The following is an 18,164-nucleotide window of genomic DNA, read 5'->3' as shown; positions in this document are numbered from 1 at the left end:
AGCACATATTGGCTTCAAGTACCGTAAAGGGGATTTATTTTTTAATCTACATTACGACTGCGTCTTAAATAAATTTCTGCATTTTGCCGCTCTTCTCGAGAATGTGTAATGCTTTGTAGACAGTATAAATTATGTCGGACAAAGGAAAGTGGATTTGTAATGCTGTGGTTGTTGGTCATATTGTAATACTTCCCTTTAAATATCCAATCACTGAAATGGGGGCAAAATGTAAGTCGATCTGGACGAGCTAAGTAGCTAAATGTAATCACATGTCTAGGACAGAATCACAGTTATCTCCTGCTGCTCCAAGGTGTCATAGACACGTGCCGCAAACCCAAGTGTACCACTGACAAATGAGGCTACTCGTCTGCAACAAGCCGCGTAATCTCCCGATGCCGCGCCGTGCCAGACCGCGGGCGGGCATGCGCCGGCGCGCCGAGCCAGCCAGCGCTGAGAGACCATCGTCTGCAGCTGCTGTTCATTCCGCAGCAGCACAATCTGGCCCTGAAGGTCCTTCCAAGCGAAACGCACGAATGCAAACAGAGTCGCAGACAGTTTCAACATTCTTTCCCCCCCATGTCGTGAAGAAAATGGTTTTCCTGCGCTGTGATGGTTGGAGCAGATGTGCCCATCTGTTTGGTGGCAACCAATGAAATTAGAGTGGGGGACAATTTTCTTGTCACCCACCAGTCTTCTGATTTCTTTTCCTCCAAAACACATTTAGTCACTTTTAATCAAATAGGTTTTGACCACTTACGGATGGTACAGCGGCTAGTACACTTGCCTCGGACCTCCAGGCTCTGGGGTTCAAATCCCCCTACCCCTATGTGTTGGGTTTGAGTGTTCTTCCCTTGTCATGTGGTCAGCTACATGTATATCTGCCAAACCGAGCAATGCACGGTTAGTCTGAGAAACATTCAGACATGTATATGTGATTTTCCTTTGTCATGTGGTCAGCTACATGTATATCTGCCAACCACATGGTCTCCCATGGGGTTCACCCCAGCCTTGAGCCTTGGTGCTGTCTGTGTTGGGGCCCCTGCGACCCTGCCATGGTTGGATGGACAGTTTGCATTTTGCAGTTTTGCAAAAGATGTATGAACGAGGTCTAAAAGGTGCTCATAAGGTCAATGTTATGGGACCTACCTACCCACTTAGAATAAATTAGATGTATAATAGAATGCATACTTCAGAAGAACTTTGCCATTTGTCATGCAGGATATATAGGTTTGCTGCATGCAATATGTCTTAGTGACGATGGCTGTAAGGGAAGGTGGCATTAAGGGTGCTTGGTAGGCTAACGTGGCAGAAAGAAGCAAAGCTCTAGGGAGCATGTTGCCTCTGACCTACATCTGTGCCTTGGTGATGCAGCTCTGTTTGACTGAGAGGGGCTGCTACCCTGATTTCAGTGCTTAGATGTAGGCCAGTCAGCGTCCTGGAGAAGAGTGAGAGCCCCACTGCAGGACTTATACAAAAACCTCTTTATTTCATCCAGTTGTGTAAAATTTAATTCCGTTTACCTTTGAACTGCCCAGATCTTGCAGGGATCTTGTGTAAGACCTCCTTCTGTTACGGCTTTCCGTGTATCAAGCACAATTAATAATAAAAAAAAAAATCCCACCCATAGGAGCTTTTTGGATTTAAATGACCAATAGAGAGTTCTAAAAATACGTACACCTGTTATTTGTACACCTGTGCAATCACTTTAAATGTAGGAAGTTTTAAGTACATTTTCTTTATATGTTTTTTAAAGTGTTGAAGTAAGGTTAATTAAATCTTTAGCCTTTCACAGATTATGAATCCATAAAAGACCACTTCAATTATTTTATAACCCAGTGGATTAATGCATTGCATTTTTTAAAATATTAATTATGTTTTAACGGCAGGTGCATTGTAATGTCTTAATTTTCACATTTAGACAGCGATTTCCAAATGATGAACCTGGGCGATGATTTTCCATTAACCGGATACAGCAGTAAAACGCAATGTTCAGAAATTGTGTCAATAAAACTAGGCAATATATATTGCTTCATGTTTTCATGTAAAGATATGGTAGTATTTTCTAGTGATTAAATGAGGCATTTTAGAGTAAGGAATTTGTGACTGATGATTATATTAGTGCATTGTGGCCTTTAACATTGTGTATTATTCTTGTTCCGTTGCTGAATATATTTGCTCTTTTGAGTCAAAACGGGCTCTACATACTCATGTTTACACCTTTGCACGGACTGTGTTGTCTGTAAGTGGAAAACCTGACATCTGAGGACACTCACCTTACTCATTAGTCTATCACCAGTCATCTATGCTCCTAATCATTGCTAACTTTATGGTGGTATGTTGGGTGACACTTACTCCCTGATGTAACGATTACTACAAACATCCCAGGAATCTGTGTTCTCACCTTTATGTACTTTTTTTTTTTAAAGATTACTAAGAGAAACCATGGATTATCTGCAATTCATATTCCCTGTAATGGAGCAAAGAAATGTATCTGATATTCCGATATACAATATCCTTTAAAAGATTCTCAAACTCATCGTGTATTTTATATGCCGTTATTTGATGGTTTACCCAGCACACTGTATTTTGGGATTAATATTCTGAAATGCCTGTATTCGATTACGAAGCAGTAGTATTCTCAGATTTACATGATATTATTTTCAGATTTAAATGTCGGCTCCATTGATTTGCATCTCGCTTTGAGTTTTAACCTACTTCAAAGCTGAAATAAAAAACCTCGCATGGTAACTCCATCCTTCATCACAACATGAATCGGAATAATATTAGAAAGAACAAAAGAGCATCAGTGAATTTTCTGTGAAAAAGGAGGCCAGACACCAGTTACTATGAACTGCTCTTTAGCAATAAGAGCCTAAACTCCAAAACGAGCCTGTTTCATAACAATTAGCTGCTGCAAAAAGCGGACAGTAATTTATACGAGAAATTTGTTATGATAATAGTGCGGCTAGTTTTTAGTGTCCTCTGTGGTGTCAGAAAAAGCTTCATGGGCTGTATTGAGATCAGCATTTTGTGTCTTTCAGCCAATACACTGGCTGCGCTTTGAAGATCTCACTTGATCTCAAATGATCCAAAATGTCCCTGCTCACAAGTACACATACAGTCCCAAAACTGACAGTATATACCGTATATGTCTGTATAGCTGTAAAATAACTAGTTTATATTTAGGTTATTTTTAAATGGTTTTTGGATCATGGTGTCTCTGCTGCAGCTCGCAAATATTACCCACAATGCATTGGGTCCTGACTATAGTACAGTCTTCCTCTCTTCCACTGTTGGCACCACTTGGGTAGCACGTGCACAGATGTCCAGGATCTCCACAGAGGCCACTGTGGCAAGTGACTTGCTTTATCTCCTGCATCAAACTTCTCCGGGTCTCACGCAGCACTGCAATCAGTCATTAATTAACTAGCAGCCAGCGACACCTTATATCAGGAGCATCGCATGGTCTACATCAACGGTCACCGGCCCTGCTCCTGGAGGTCTGCCACCCTGCAGAGCTTAGATGCAGCCCTAAATTAATGCACCTGGTACAGATAAGTATTGGAGCCAGCTATGTTGAAGCTAAGTTGGCTCTAATACTGTGATGCTATTGAAGGTCCTGATTATCTGTATCAGGTGATTTAGAGCTGCATCTTAACTATGGTGGTGACTTTGCAGTTTAGAGCTTTGTTCCTGTAATCAGAAAGTTGTTGGTTCAAATCTCTTGGTCAGGTATGTCACCATCACATCCTTGAACAACCCCATTTGCTCTAGAGCACAGGTGTCAGACTTCAGTCCTGGGGGGCCGGAGCCCTGCACATTTTTGGGTTTCCCCTCGTTTAACACACCTGATTCAACTCCTTGTGCTAATTACCACATAGCTGTTGAGCTGAATCATTTATGGTGAAACAGGGAAAGAACTAAGCTACACAGGGCTCCGGCCCCCCAGGACTGGAGTTTGACACCCCTGCTCTAGAGGTTGCCTTCTTAATTGTACGCCATTTTGGATAAAAGTGTTTGCCAGTAAATGTAAAATTTTAGATCATCATCCTATTTGTGCATCTCTTCTGTCGTAATATTCCAGCTAATTTTCTGGGCTTAGGAGTCGCACAGCTTATTTCCTGTTTGTGCAAGTATCCACTCCATGGCATCGGACTGTGCTCACACTAGAAAAGGTGGAGGACGGGCTTCAGATCCCCTAAAGGACTGTGACTGGTGTTCTCTGGAAGTTTTTTTCTTTTTCCGGAAGGTGGTCCCGCAGAGATTTCTGCCTGGAATACTTTGAGCAACGTTGGCAGGAACTACAGAAATCACATAGTCGATCTTGTGAGAAATTTACTTAGGGGTGATGTGACGGAAAAGCTAGATTTATACCTAGTTAAACCTGTGAAATTTCTAGTAAAGGCGTTCGATTATGGAGAGTGGGGGTTGGGGATATTTGAAATTAACGAGAGTAGCGTAATAATGCATTAAAATTACCCTGATAGGAAAACGTACCAGGCCTTCGTGAAGCCCTTTGCTCTCCTCTGCACTATTTAGCTACCGCTGGGATTACACTGTTCTCAGGGAAAAGGAGCTTCATCCTTCTATATCATCATATCAGGTCAAAGCAGTTATAGCAGCAATCTTAGGTAATAATTCAATTCCTACTAATACTCAGTTAATCAATTAGATAACAGGTATATTTATGGCAGTTGCAACATGCTACATGTGGCATAATGCAGCGGTAAGTTAAATGTCGCCATAAATACAAGAGATTGTATATAAAATCCATACTGTTGTAAATATTGCTTGGATGCAGCTGCTAGCAGCTGAAATGCATTAAAATCAGCAAGAGAGATAAAGTACAGCACCCGTGTGTAAATGTAATCATTCTGTGTTGTTCGAATGCTTGTCCAGGCGAAGATTTGCAGATAGCGCGCATTTTATACTTAAGCAGACACTTGCGACAAAAAAATGACTAAAGGTCACCTGCTGAAATGCACCACAACTGCAGTTAATATCCCAGTCAAGAGGAACAGATCGGCCGTCGCATTCTGATGACAGTGGACTTCAGTTCCTCAGTTGTATCCTTGTAGTCGTAGGCCAGTAAAATGGGGTCATTCTGGGTTGTTGTTGGGTGCTTTGCTCTGAAATGTCTTCTTATAGCCCTCTCTGCGTTTGCCGTGCGCTCGCACTGAATTTCGCTTCCCTTGCACTGGCGCACCACTTTCTCATTCAAGTTTTTCATCCGTGTGTGAGCTTCCATTCTGTGAGGAAAATTCCATAAATTTTCTAGACGCTTATGTAGGGTGTCCTTGTTACTTTTTCAGCCTTCGGCAGAGGTATGTGATGACTTAGCATGTACTTAAAGCTATATCGTGGTGAGAAAGTAATTTGTTATTACTGTAGCCGATACAGGTTAAAATCAGTGATATTAAATATTTATTGAGCACGTTTTTCAATGTATGTGCACATGAATTGTGTGCATGTCTTGCACACCTAAACCTAAACCCCATCCCTAACTCTAACCTGAACTATAACCTTAATCCTAACCCTAAGCATAGCCCTATTATAATGCTAACCTTGGCACAAACCCTAATTCTAATTGCAACCAAAAGCATAAACCAAATGCTAACTCTAACCCAAGCATCAACCCTAAAGTGCAATCATAACGGTGAACATTACCCTAATGCTCACCCTATAGTATTGCTGAAATGTATGTGAAAAGCACATCTAGCTAGCTTCCTATAAACCGATCTACGTCCCTCTTTTTCTCCATCCTACTGATTGCTGTCGGATTGCTGAATCATTTATCTTTAAACCATTTTTTTCCTACCTTGATGTGTTCCGTTGTGAATGAACCTTATTGTTCATATCACATGACTGATGACCCATGTTAGTCCCGTCGCTGTGGTAATTAGCTTAGTTTCTGCAGTGCTTCCGCCAAAGTATGCCGCAACGAATTCGTTTAATTTTTTTTGGAATGCCTTTCAGCTGAGGTGACGCAGGGTTCACATACGCATTGGGTCATTTTGTGTCAGCCAATCCTGCTTGGTCGGCTCTTTGGACCACGTTGTCTGAGGCTGCTCACATACCTCACCTGATTATTTCTAAATTAGCTTCTCTAGTGTTCAAGTTTAACATGATCAGACAAGTTCTCCCTGAACTCTAATTGTACTTGTTTGTGTAATGCGACTAGGAATTAAATATAAGAACATATTTTGAAGCTTTTCGAAAATGCAAGCAATTCACAGTATGAAGTGGGAGACGTATAAGACTGTTATGATGATGCCTTTCCCCTTAATTTCAAAAACAATGACTTCGGGTGTGGGGAGTCAAATGCAGTTGTCATGCCATTATCTCAGTTCATCACAGGGAATCTCCTTCCCTCCGCTCTCCTCTGGATAACCTCCCAGCTGGCAGCAGCCGATCAGATCCTTCCTGACTGCATCCAACAGCTGACAGAGGTACGGGGGTTTAATGATGCACAGAAGGAAGAATACTTCATCAAGAGAGCAGACCCTGAGCAGCAAAGTAGTTGCACACATCACGTCATCAAGGACCCTGTTCATCATGTGCCACATGCCGATCTTCTGCCGGATTTCGGCGACTGTCCTTGAGCAACTAATAGGTGAAAAAGTCAGGAAGGAAGCGTACGCTCACTTCTCGCTCATTCAAAGAAGCATAACGTAAAATATCAAGAAAACTATGAGATAAATGCAAAAAAGTTGTTATAGGAAGATACATTTCTCTCGAACTCGGTGAGCTGTCTTACTGTGTCTTGGAAAAGGGGAACCTTATATTTTATAAAGTGCATCTGAAAGCTTATGGCACAGACGTTAGTCAAGCATCTGTGTAGTTTGCACAGAAATCTTTACGGAGGAGTCTGAGATGTATCAAGAGTTCTGCTTTATGACCTGTACCTTTCCACTGTTTTATGCACAAATGTATACATGAGAGAAAAAAATGTCCTGGATAGCTTAAGGACTATAAAAAGATGAGCCCTTCCTAAAAAGAGATGAAGCTTGTGACTAAAGTAACAGGATGAAATGCGTAATGCTAAGTTACATGGTGGACGTGGTGATGTGAGTACTCCAAACCATAGCCTAGACACAGTATCTAATTGAAGGACGATAAAAATCTGCAAGGCATTTGCTCTCCTTCTTCCAAGTTGTCGGGTTGTCGTTTCACTCGGGTAGGCTGTGAGATCCTGGCCTCGGCTCTCTTAAACCCCTCACACCTGAGAGAGCTGGATCTGAGCCACAATGATGCAGGAGACAGCAGTGTGCAAGAGCTTTGTGCCGAATTGATCCGTGCGGGTTGTAAACTTGAGAAGTTGAAGTGAGTACAAAAAGGATGACTTTTTTCCCAAATAGTTCCTTTTTCCTTCTACATATAAAGGGCCTCACATACTATTTTCACACGGGTCTGGGTGGGTGAATGGCACTCCTGACTAACAGCTGGAGGTCTTCTCTTGACAGGTTGGGTAACTGCTGCCTCACAGAGGTGTGCTGTGGAGATCTGGCCTTACTGTTACGCTCTGCCAGCTCTGAGCTGAGGGAGCTGCAACTGGAAGACAATGATCTCAAAGGCACAGGAGTGACATCACTCGGACTTAGACGATACTTATGAAATACAAGAATGACTTCTAGGATTAGTTAGTGCAATAAATTAAAAAGTAGACATCTTTATTGAAAGAGATGGAAAAAATCTCACACCATAAATATTTGTCTAATTTCTGGCAAGAGTCGGATGAAATTGCAATGCATTCAATCAAAGCTGTCCAGCTTGTGTTATGCTCGCCCCTGTTAGGCCAACAAAAAATGCACAGGGTTGTTCTCATTGTCACATAGCTTTGAGTCCTGTGAGAACATTGCGTACTGGCTCTTGCACCTTAGAACCGTCTGCTGCTGTCCTCACGGGGGGGGGGGGTGTTGGCAAAGCAGCCTGTACGTCCCAGTGACACTTTAACTGTACCCACTGTGTCATCACTGGCAGGTAAACAAAGTTACAGCTTACATCGTGTACTGTGTCCAATACATCATCCATATAAATTGACCTGTATCTATGCTGAGTCTTTAATATGGACCCATGACTCTCGATGGGAAACAAACGGTGACCGTGGAATGGAGGAGCGGGCAATGCCCAGATCAGGCGGCGGAAAGGTGGGAATCACACCGGGAGACGGTCTCTGGACGCTTTTAACGCGAGGTCGAGTCGGGCATGGTGGCTGATGTCGAAAAGGCAAATAGAGGAAACATCGCTAAAGTAGGGAATTGCGATGAGTCCGTGATTGAAATGAATGAAAAGTGAAGGAGCCTGAATTTCTTGGTTTTCAGCACAGGGCCCTCAGCTGCTGCGCCCAGCAGATCTGCTCTTGCAGTTTAGGAGGCTCGAGACGTGTCTGGACAGAGACAGGAAGGCTGGTGTTCTGTGCTTCTCCTATACCTTTACAGCAGATACCCACTTGATTCATTCTGTAGAGCATTCACACAGTCCATTTTATCACGGGAATACTGAAAGTCCTAGCTATATCCGACATAGCAAGCACGTGTAGCTAACTGGGCCTTTGCTTAATTACGGAGAAAGGGCGCACCCCCCCGTTGGTGATGCTTGGTGTTCCAGAACTGTATTTGACTAACCCCCCCCCCCCCTTTTCTTTTTTTACTATTGTGTTTGTTTTCAACTGTTTATTTGTATTCAACGTTCAATATTGTCCTCCGATCTGCGACCTGCCAGATGTATTCAGTTTGACTTAGGGGTGTTCGATTTGATTTTGATGGGTAACATGAACCTCATCCATTTTACATTGGAACTCGAAGCAGTTATACCCTAAAAAAGCCCAGGTTAAGAAGATAAATACCACGATTCCCATGGCTTCCCCCCCCTCCCCAGTTCCCCAGATGACAGAGTAGCTTTTGCCCTGCTTGCGAGCCGCCAGTGCAGCAATCCCTGTGGCCCCCAGTACGGATGTTTCTTCCCCGCTGAAGTCCCAGCACCCCTAAGGCTGCCCAGCCCAGCGTCCCAAAGCCTGCTCTCGCTGTCGGGCAGGTTTCACTTCTCCTGTGCCAATAACGGGGATGCAACGCTCCCAGGCGCACTCGTTAGCAAATGTCACGTCTTGGGCGAAGTTCATTTATTCTTTCCTTATTTTAATTCAACACTTTTGATCTGGACGCCCCTTGTTTCCAATTAATACGAGCGTCTCGGTCATATTCCCAACAATGCACTCCGTGCTTTTGCTGACAATTGATGCCAGACCGGTGATTGAGAGCGCAGGGACGTTTTGCTCAATCAGCTCTCTTTAGCGTAAAGCCATTTATAATTTTGAGGAGTGTTCAGTCAGTCACAGCGCTGGTGATTTGGGAAGAAAACTAATAGCATCTTCCTCTGTCTCATTACTCAATAAAAGGAAAAAAAAAACTCAATTAAAAACATCCATGACATTGTTTCGAAATGTTATTTCAGTGACTTAATTGTTGTTTACAAGGATATAGCTTAATCCTTTTGACAGATTGGAAAGCATTTAAGTGGAAGATTCCTTCGGCTAAAACCTTTCCTGTTATTTAAATAGGAATGAGCAAGGAATTCTGCATTATAGTAAAGATGTAGAATACATTTACTTTAGTTACTATTGATAATATTAAACATTTTCTTTAAGTACATTCATAATGCATTATGAACATGACTATCACTATTTATAAAAAGGTATAACATTATAGCCATGTTTATTATGCATTATGAAAGTTTTATGAAGCTCATCTGTATTGCACTATAAATAATTTCTATTCCTTTATAATGCAGTTTAAAAGCATTCTTATACCGACCATTGTAATGCATTATAAAGGCATTATTGATGACAGCTTCATAAAGCATTCATAATGCAGGTATGGCTATATTATAGTCTGCCTTTTGTTAAATATTTATTGGCATATTTATAATGCTTTATGAATGCATTATTATTTGTCACGAATGTGTTTATAAATTACTAAAAACATGTTCGTAAGGAAAGTGTTACTGAAAATTTAAATGGAAAGATTTTTTGCACTGAATTCTTTGATTTTTCTTTTTTTCTTTTTAACCACTAAATAAGCACAATAAAACTTGGGTAAAATAGAGGATATTACAGCAGCTGCTTCAACGAAAGCGATGAAACGGGGGCCTCCAGCCATTTTTCAGTCACAGTAACTCATTTATACACTTCAACCCATACTGTGTGTGACATGTTGAAGCCGAGCGATCTCACAATGCTGTTTTGACGAAAGAGGGAATTCATTAATATATGTTTGATAGGATTGTGGTCTAAGCAGATGAATTTTATTACGACTAGTCTGTCAGTTACGGCAAGGTGAACGCAGGATGACAACTTGACATGGGCCAAATGGAAAAGTGCACGTAAAAAAAAAAAGTTGCTTATTCGGTGCAGAGCGAGCGGTAGATAACACATCACATCTAATGTGCGGATCAGTGCTTGCTGCTCTTTTTTTTTTATCTCAAAGGTCAAAAAACCGTTTAAAAGTCTTTTGGGCACAGTGTCCTTGTTTAGGCAATAGCTCTCCAGTGTTTCATTCGCTAAGGCAAACTGTACCGTTATGTCGGGTATTACCATAAAAGTACGTTTCTCTTGGGCCCTATGCTGCCCTGTGCCATGTACCTGTTTTGTCTTACACATATAGCTAAACTATGCTATGATAAAAGCAGGAGATTACCAAGAAATTGACTGTATGGTGTAGAAAATGGGGCCGTCCGCCTTTAATGTAAAACAGTAAATGACTCGCTGGAGTCAGACACGCAGGGAAGAAAGGGGCCAGTAGCAAAATGAACTATCTGGGGACACTGTTCCTTGTCCATTCTGCTGGAAAGGGCACTCTTCAGAACACCTTCTACCACATACTGCGTGGCCCAAATGAAAGCAGCTCTGCCTGCACTCTTCGGCTAAATCGCCTGCTTAATAAAAAACACAATCAGGCCATCCATGCCCACCTGCAACCGACATTAAATTTTAACGTGACTTTTCTCCATATATCTCTTGCACTGGCAAAGGCCACCGGGCTGTCTGCCGGCATGTGGTCTGTCTGAGGAGGCAGTCCCAGGCAGTCATTCTGCAGAGCAGGGCAGCCACCAAATGCATAAAAAATTAACCGCTATAGTCTGCAGGAGTTGCACCTGTCGCTTAGCTTAAGGTTGCAGTTTAGGCTTGATTTAAGGCTAAGGGTTAAAGCTGGGTTTAGAGATATAGCTTTAATTAGAATTAAGCTTGGCTTTAGATTTAGGGTTTGATTTGAACATAGGGTTAGGCTAAGATTTGCATGAATCATCTTGTCCTACAGTTAGGAATAAGGGTTGCCTGTAGGATTGTGGTCAGAGTTAGAGTTAGGCTTAGGGTTGCTGTTAGGTTTAGAGGTATGGTTAGGTTTAGTTTAAGTTTAGGTTTAGCTTACGTTTAAGTTTAGAGAATGTGTTGCCTTAGGGCTTAAAGATCTAAGTGCAAGTTTGGCTGAATGGTCAACTTGCCTGTTTGCATTACTCACTGTACCCAAGTACCTTTGTAGCATGAGGCCTGCGGTTTTTCCCATGAGATGAATGAAGAGCAGAATAAGTCAATCTTAGCTAAAACAGGTATCCCTTTATTGGCTTGGTGAGGTTGATGAATAACGCACATAGAAATAAAATCCACAAGAAAGTCGTACAATAGGTAGATACACGAAGGCATTGGCAAGGGGTTGGCGGGAAGGCAGCATGGGAAAAGACGATAAGTCGACAGAAATCCCACCATGCCCCTCTTCTACACCGATCTCCTGGGCAACTACGACTCTGCCTACAAACATGGCGTTGCTCTGTGCTTCACATTACCCAAATGCCCGCCGCAGTATTCAAATTATATTATATTGCTGCTCGAGGCAATTTACAAAGCATGTTTATGTTATGCTTAAAGTCACACGCTCCAAATGGGACATGACAACATCACCAAGCTGCACAAGGATGAAACGTGTGCAGAGTTGCATCGTCTGTACATGTCAAATGGAAGATGTAAAACATGCTGTCAGCACCAACATTTTACCTCAAAAAAACAGTTCTGTGATCCGCAGGTTTAATCCAATGCATTTTAAACAGGGGTAAGCTAGTATTCTCATTGCATGGTCCAGTATACAGTATATGATGGATTCGAAGAACATAGACCAGATATGACCGGATTATCAGGAAGATCCTGGGCTGTCTGGACCAGGCAAAGAAGAGTACTGAATATTTTCTCAATTCACACAGTTTATCACTGAAATACTGTTTTACTTAAGTGCTAAGATTTCCAAAGATGTTGAGATTACAAAAGTCGAATCTTAAATTGCACACACAGACACACACCGTAAATCCTTACACTGTCACGAATGCTTACAGTATGCACACGCACTGGAAGTCGATACATACACTTTGTGAGCAGCTGGGCAAGGCGTGTGATCCGAGAATTACTTTACAAGCAAAATGACACGTCAGGGGAAAAAAAAAAGAAAGAAAAGTTTAATTTTCCTTCAATAATTCTTCATCTAATTGTTAAATTATCTGTTATTCACGGCATCATTATAATAAAAATCTTTGCAAAAAGATACAGAGATCCTCAAAATGAAGGCGTAAACCTTAGCTTGGCGTTTACATATGGGGAGACATAAATACAGCATAACATATAAAATGGAAAAATAAGGTAAAATATTTTTTTTATTGCTTCATGTCTTTAGTTATAAAAGAAGGAACTTGGGAGCCAAAAAAAGTGTTTAAAGCTGCAGCCAACTGGTTTTAAAAGTAATAGATAAATTAACCAGAAGCAGCATATCTGACGAGGGTTTCACTGTTGATGACTTTGAATAATTCATTTCTTCATAGAAAATGCTATTTTAATAACACCATGTCTTTGTCATATATTTCCACCAACGTTTCAATAACACGATTTAATAACAGAATAAATAGCTAAAATTAGCAGACCACCCATTGCGTGGAGAGAAAAAAAAAGAATATAAATATTTTAATTTACAAAAATTAAATTTATAAATGGTTTCCAGGGGCAGCAGCGAGGTAAAACCTAGGTTGTTCAAAAAAACTTTGTTTCCCAAAAAAAGTAGAATTACAAAACAACAAAAGAATTTCCTGTATATATAAAAACTGAAGAAAGTGAAGACTGCTGATTATTTTCAAATTAAAATTACTGATAGACCTTTGTGGCCCATGTGTTTAATTATGAAAAGAAAAATATGTAAAAATGTATTTTATGCTAGATGTTGTACATGGAAAACACTGAGTGGGGAATATTTAAAAACAGATAAAACTATACAAACTGCAATAGACATCTGTAACAACTGCTTTTTTTTCACCAAAATAAAGTTTTAAAAAATTTTCAGCATCTCCCCTTTGAGAAAAAAAAATCACCTCAATTCAATATATGTTTTTACAATCATATCACGTCATCTGAACTTCATGTAGGAGAACAACTTCATCATAGTAACTACAGATCAACATTCTTATTTAAGAAAATCTCATCTTTTATAAAGGCTGCGTTTTACAGTGCATAGCTGTAACAAATAAAGAACTTTTGTCAGATATATACACAAAATAAAAATAGTAATTCATCTGAACATATTCCATATTTTCAAATACACAACTATATTTCTGGTGAATGGATGACAGTGGTATCTGAAAGACCCCAGGTAGAGTTCACCCCCAAATGCTAAATGTAACACCACATACAAACAGTAGATAAAAACTCCACAAAAACACAACAAAAAAAAAGAACTGAACAAGCCGCATGTATTTAATTTCTTTTTTTTTTTTTTTTTGAACAAAGAGAGTTAGCATTTTGATTATACTCTGGCTATAGACCTGCATCATGATATGACATATTATTGACTTCACCAGTTGATATCATTGCTTCCCGGTTTACCAGCAGCTTAGTTCATGTAAACTTTGTGTTATATATCATTCATACTATATATTCTTCTTCATTCAAAGAGCGTAAAACTTCCAGTGGCCTCGCAGTCGAGGACGGATACATCCGTGAGGTATTGCTTCTCCCTCTGGTGACAAGGCTGCCACCAGTTACCTTTTCAGGCTGCTCTGGGCTTCCTGCAGCAAGCTGTCGAAATCCATGCAGTCATACTTGCTTTTAGCGGAGGTCGGGTCGAAGTCTTCACAATGGGAGTCTGCAAGGACGACAAGTCGTGCGTGAGTTTCAGCGGATGTGTGGGTTCGTGCCCTTCGCTGCAGGGCCAACCCCGACATGCGGCTGTTCTCCACCCCCGCGACCGGCGGTGGAATCTTATAGCCGACGATGACTGTGTCAACGAGCGGATACTCAGCATTCATGGTAAACGAGGGGCTTATAAAAGGCCCACAAGAATCTTGAGTTCTGCCCTAAGTGTGACAGCCACAGCTAAGGGATGTTAACGTGCTCAGAAAGTCTGTACAGATTTAACTGACATGCCTAAGCTTCCCCTCAACAGCCCTGACCACGCGAGAGTCAAAAATCGAAAAAAAGGAAATGTGCTTATCAATAACGTGCCGATGAGGAAGTGGGAGACGTGTGTGTGGTTTGACGTGACATGGAGTGACAACCAAAAGCTGCCCACAATCTTTCTCTGGCAGTGGTCTGATCAGACAGATATTGGATATTCAAATTTATATATTTTATTTTCACTGAGTAATGATTTCACAGATGGATGGTGAACTGCATTTAAAAAAAAAAAAAACTTAGTGGCATTGCCACTACATGACACAATTTTAAATTCTTTATAAGACATCTGCTGTTAAGTATACATTTTATGATAAAAGAATTATTTTGTTATTCCTTAGAACTATTTTTCCCTCCAATTTTATCAGCTGAAATTCAGTTAAATCCCTAAACATATTTCTAGTTGGGTGTCAATGTAAAAATGCTGAACGAGCAGCAGCATCTTCCTTCAGTAGGACTGCTGATCATCTGGGGGCATAACAGAGCACACAGTAATAAACATCCCTAAAATAACTCCCAAATTTCAAGGGGAGATGGATCACCACTGCTCACCTGCCCCAACACACCCAGTGCACATTATCTCCACTGCTAAACACTGAATCGTAAAGAAATTTGTTCACTCAACATAGGCACCGTCAAGGTGACATGAGAAGTAGTGGTTTCGTGATGGACCGACCATGGAATCCTCATCCGGTTGTGAGGTCACCTTTGCGGGTAAGCCAGTACAACCATAACCCAACTGTACACATAGTGTTTCCACAAGACTTCCTGCAGAAAATCATACTGACAGAGACTGTTCTATAGTGTCCTTGCCCAACCCCTATCCCCTGCTTGAATCATAGTGCTAGGGGGCAGGGTTCACAGTGAGGTCTTGGTTTTATTCAGCAACAGTTGGGAAGTTCCCTTGAGATCTCTAACTGCTGAGGACCGAGTACATGAAAGATGGAAGGCATGGAAGCTCTGCACTTATTGACGCTCCTGAGCACGCTGTGAATTGCGTTATAAACTGGAATGCTCAGCAATAGGCCTTCTGTGTATGGGCTGCCCCTTAAACCTCAGACCATTTGAAAGTGTCTCCTCGGCATTCCGGAACCTCTTACCTAAGTCTGTGTAATTGGTTTTGCAGAACTGTTTGAGTCCACCAAAGCAGAGCTCGAAGTGCGGCTCCTTTGATTTACGCAGAGTGTGTCCATTCTCAAGGGCCGCCACGGCATCACAAGTGTACCGGTAGGTTATGAAGCCAAAGTTGTCCCTGGATATAAAGATAAGCCTTTGTTTGAGGGACTAACAGTGCCATACAGCTATCTTAACATCTACGAAATAAAACAGATCGCCACCCATCTTCACAAAGAATAAATCTCGTGACGATGCAGATGGAGATTCTGAAGCTCAGGATTTCTGAGGCAAAATAAACACCGCTTAAATGGAGAGCATCCGGCCTCAGTTAATCAGGAAAAAGGGAAAAGAATTCAAGTGAACAAGCGTCCGAGATGATTGCTTTTTCATCCCCTGGAGCCTTACCCGTCATCTCTCAAGCTAACGGTGCACTCTTCCATTTCTCCAAAGACTTCAAAGCGCCGCTTCAACTCTGTCCACGTGATGTCCGACCGGAGTCTCCCCACGTACACTACACGCCTCTCTTCCTGGATTCCAAGAGAAAGGAGGGTTGTCTTGTGAAAGTGAGTTTGTTTGAAGGAGTTATGGTGTAGCCACAATACTATGACATGATTTAAAGATACAGTCCTTGATGCTAGATGTTGTCAGGATAGGAGTTTAATGCTGTCGTTAAAGGCATGGACCTTGTTCATACATGGATGCCAGCTTTATTCTCTCATGGGTCAAGTGCTCTACGAGGTATTTAGTCAGGATTGCTGTATATACAAACCAATATCCAGTTGCATAAAGGCATCGGCCAACAAATAAATATATATTATCTAGGTCCTGATCTATTGTTTCTTTTCCTAAGACCTGTCTCTTCCTTCACCGAACCCAAAGGCCATTTTAGGAAGAGTATGCACACTAGAGGTAAGTTATGAATAAATACCAAGATAGATCTACGCTCAGTCCCCAAACCTCTAGGCCTACACTCTGGTCTTTGAGGGAGAACCATAGCCAAAGACGCTTTGAATGGAAGCAGAATGACTCGGTAAAAGTGAAGATAGTGATTCACACTCCCCACCCTCAAATTCCAGTTGAAAATCAGGAGCAAAACCCTCCAGACCTCAATACCTCACATGGTAAATATAGGACAGTATATGATACCAGACAACCTGTCTGTACTTCCGTAATAGTATTCAGATCATAAGCTTGTCTGGAACTGTGAACCACAAAGCCTTTGAGATTTCTGTTAGCATGTAGTAATATATTCTAGGTACAAATTAACATATTTCTATATGTACATAATCAGGAGGTCCTTTTCTGAAATTATTTTTATAATTTAATAATGAAACAATACACTACCGGACCTGTTCAAAGCCCACCCCCTTGTTGTGTATGGACTTTGCTTATTTTCCCCATGTTGTGTGGGTTTCCCCCCCACAGTCCAAAGGCATGGGGTGTTCATCAATGCCAGGAACTTAAAGAACATACTTGCGTTCCTGGCAAGAGCATTCTTGCTAACTTGCCTCCCAAGAACCAACTCGGGATGCAGTGAATCATGAGAATGTTCAAGTTGGCGAGGATGCAACTGATGGGTCTTTGATATTTGGGGCTGGGCAAGAACGACGTCCAGGGATTTTTACCGTCCTTCGTACTTTTGTTCTTGAGTATTGGAATTATACTTCCGCAATGGAAGGTGACATAAAATGTTGATACGTATGTTGATAAAACCCATGTACTTAGGTAAACTGAGATATCTGCTCAAAGTGTATAACTGTGCATGCCCTGCAATGGATTAGAATCCTATCTGGGAGTATATATATATTTAAGATACATTATCATATGGTGTAGAATCCCATGAGTAGAATATGACGCACACAAAATTGTCTGAAAACAATATTCACATTTGATACCGAACTTTAATGCAGCCATCAAGTCATCTCCCTTATCTCCTCATCCAGACAATCTGTAATTACCAACCCTGATATGTTGGCTAGGGAGGCCAGTAGTGATATGAGAGCTGACACCTTTCTACTGTGAGATGGCGTCATTTACTGGATCGGCTCACTGTCACGTTCTCTCAGAGAACACGCTGTTTATGTTACAACACAAATACAACTAAAGCTATCTGGCACAGCTTGGAGACACCTGAGGCCCTATAACATAGAGCTTACAAGGGGGAGGAAAGTGTGTTACATGAATAATTCAGTGAATTGCTTTACATGTCCTCACGCTTCGCCGAGAGCCCTAAGTTTCAGGGATGAGGAACTAAAGAAGGTTGCTCTGGGGCATGTCAAACATCTCGGGAAAGGTCTGGGGACAGCAGTACTCACGATGGCTTTCTGCCTCCGCTTTTCCCTCTGCTCGGCTCCCTCTGATTCCCGCCTCTCGCAGTCCTGCCGATACTCCTGTCTTCTCAGGTGCTCGTGCCGGTATTCCTCATAGCTGTCGTACCTGGGGGCAACAGTCTGGGTCACTATGCGAAACATGCCGGTTGTCCTTCACTGACACCCTACACCAGTGCAGATATCAGATGATGGACAACAGCAATAAAGGGTTTCATCAATCAATCAATCAATGGAGACCTCCTAAG

The 18,164-nt window shown here is 41.6% G+C and overlaps 1 protein-coding gene and 1 long non-coding RNA gene across 6 annotated transcripts in view; one reads left to right on the top strand and one right to left on the bottom strand.

Annotated features, from left to right (window-relative positions):
- Positions 1–18,164, top strand: part of LOC140582856 (uncharacterized) — a 56,432-nt gene that overhangs the window by 19,145 nt on the left and 19,123 nt on the right. The gene's annotated exons all lie outside the window — the stretch shown is intronic.
- The window catches only part of LOC111853036 (peroxisome proliferator-activated receptor gamma coactivator 1-alpha), a 179,601-nt gene continuing 173,025 nt past the window's right edge, over positions 11,589–18,164 (bottom strand). For all 5 annotated transcript variants that reach the window (XM_023829494.2, XM_023829493.2, XM_023829495.2 and 2 more), the window contains 4 exons: positions 17,905–18,025; positions 15,995–16,116; positions 15,574–15,725; positions 11,589–14,165 (listed from right to left, as the gene is read on the bottom strand). In XM_023829494.2, the coding sequence (XP_023685262.2) occupies positions 14,062–14,165; positions 15,574–15,725; positions 15,995–16,116; positions 17,905–18,025 (499 nt within the window). In that variant the 3' untranslated portion in view covers positions 11,589–14,061. The remainder of the gene's footprint in view (positions 14,166–15,573; positions 15,726–15,994; positions 16,117–17,904; positions 18,026–18,164) is intronic.

This window comes from Paramormyrops kingsleyae, chromosome 25, assembly GCF_048594095.1.
Source record: "Paramormyrops kingsleyae isolate MSU_618 chromosome 25, PKINGS_0.4, whole genome shotgun sequence".
In the NCBI taxonomy this organism is placed as follows: domain Eukaryota; kingdom Metazoa; phylum Chordata; class Actinopteri; order Osteoglossiformes; family Mormyridae; genus Paramormyrops; species Paramormyrops kingsleyae.
This window is presented reverse-complemented; position numbering and strand designations above follow the sequence as displayed.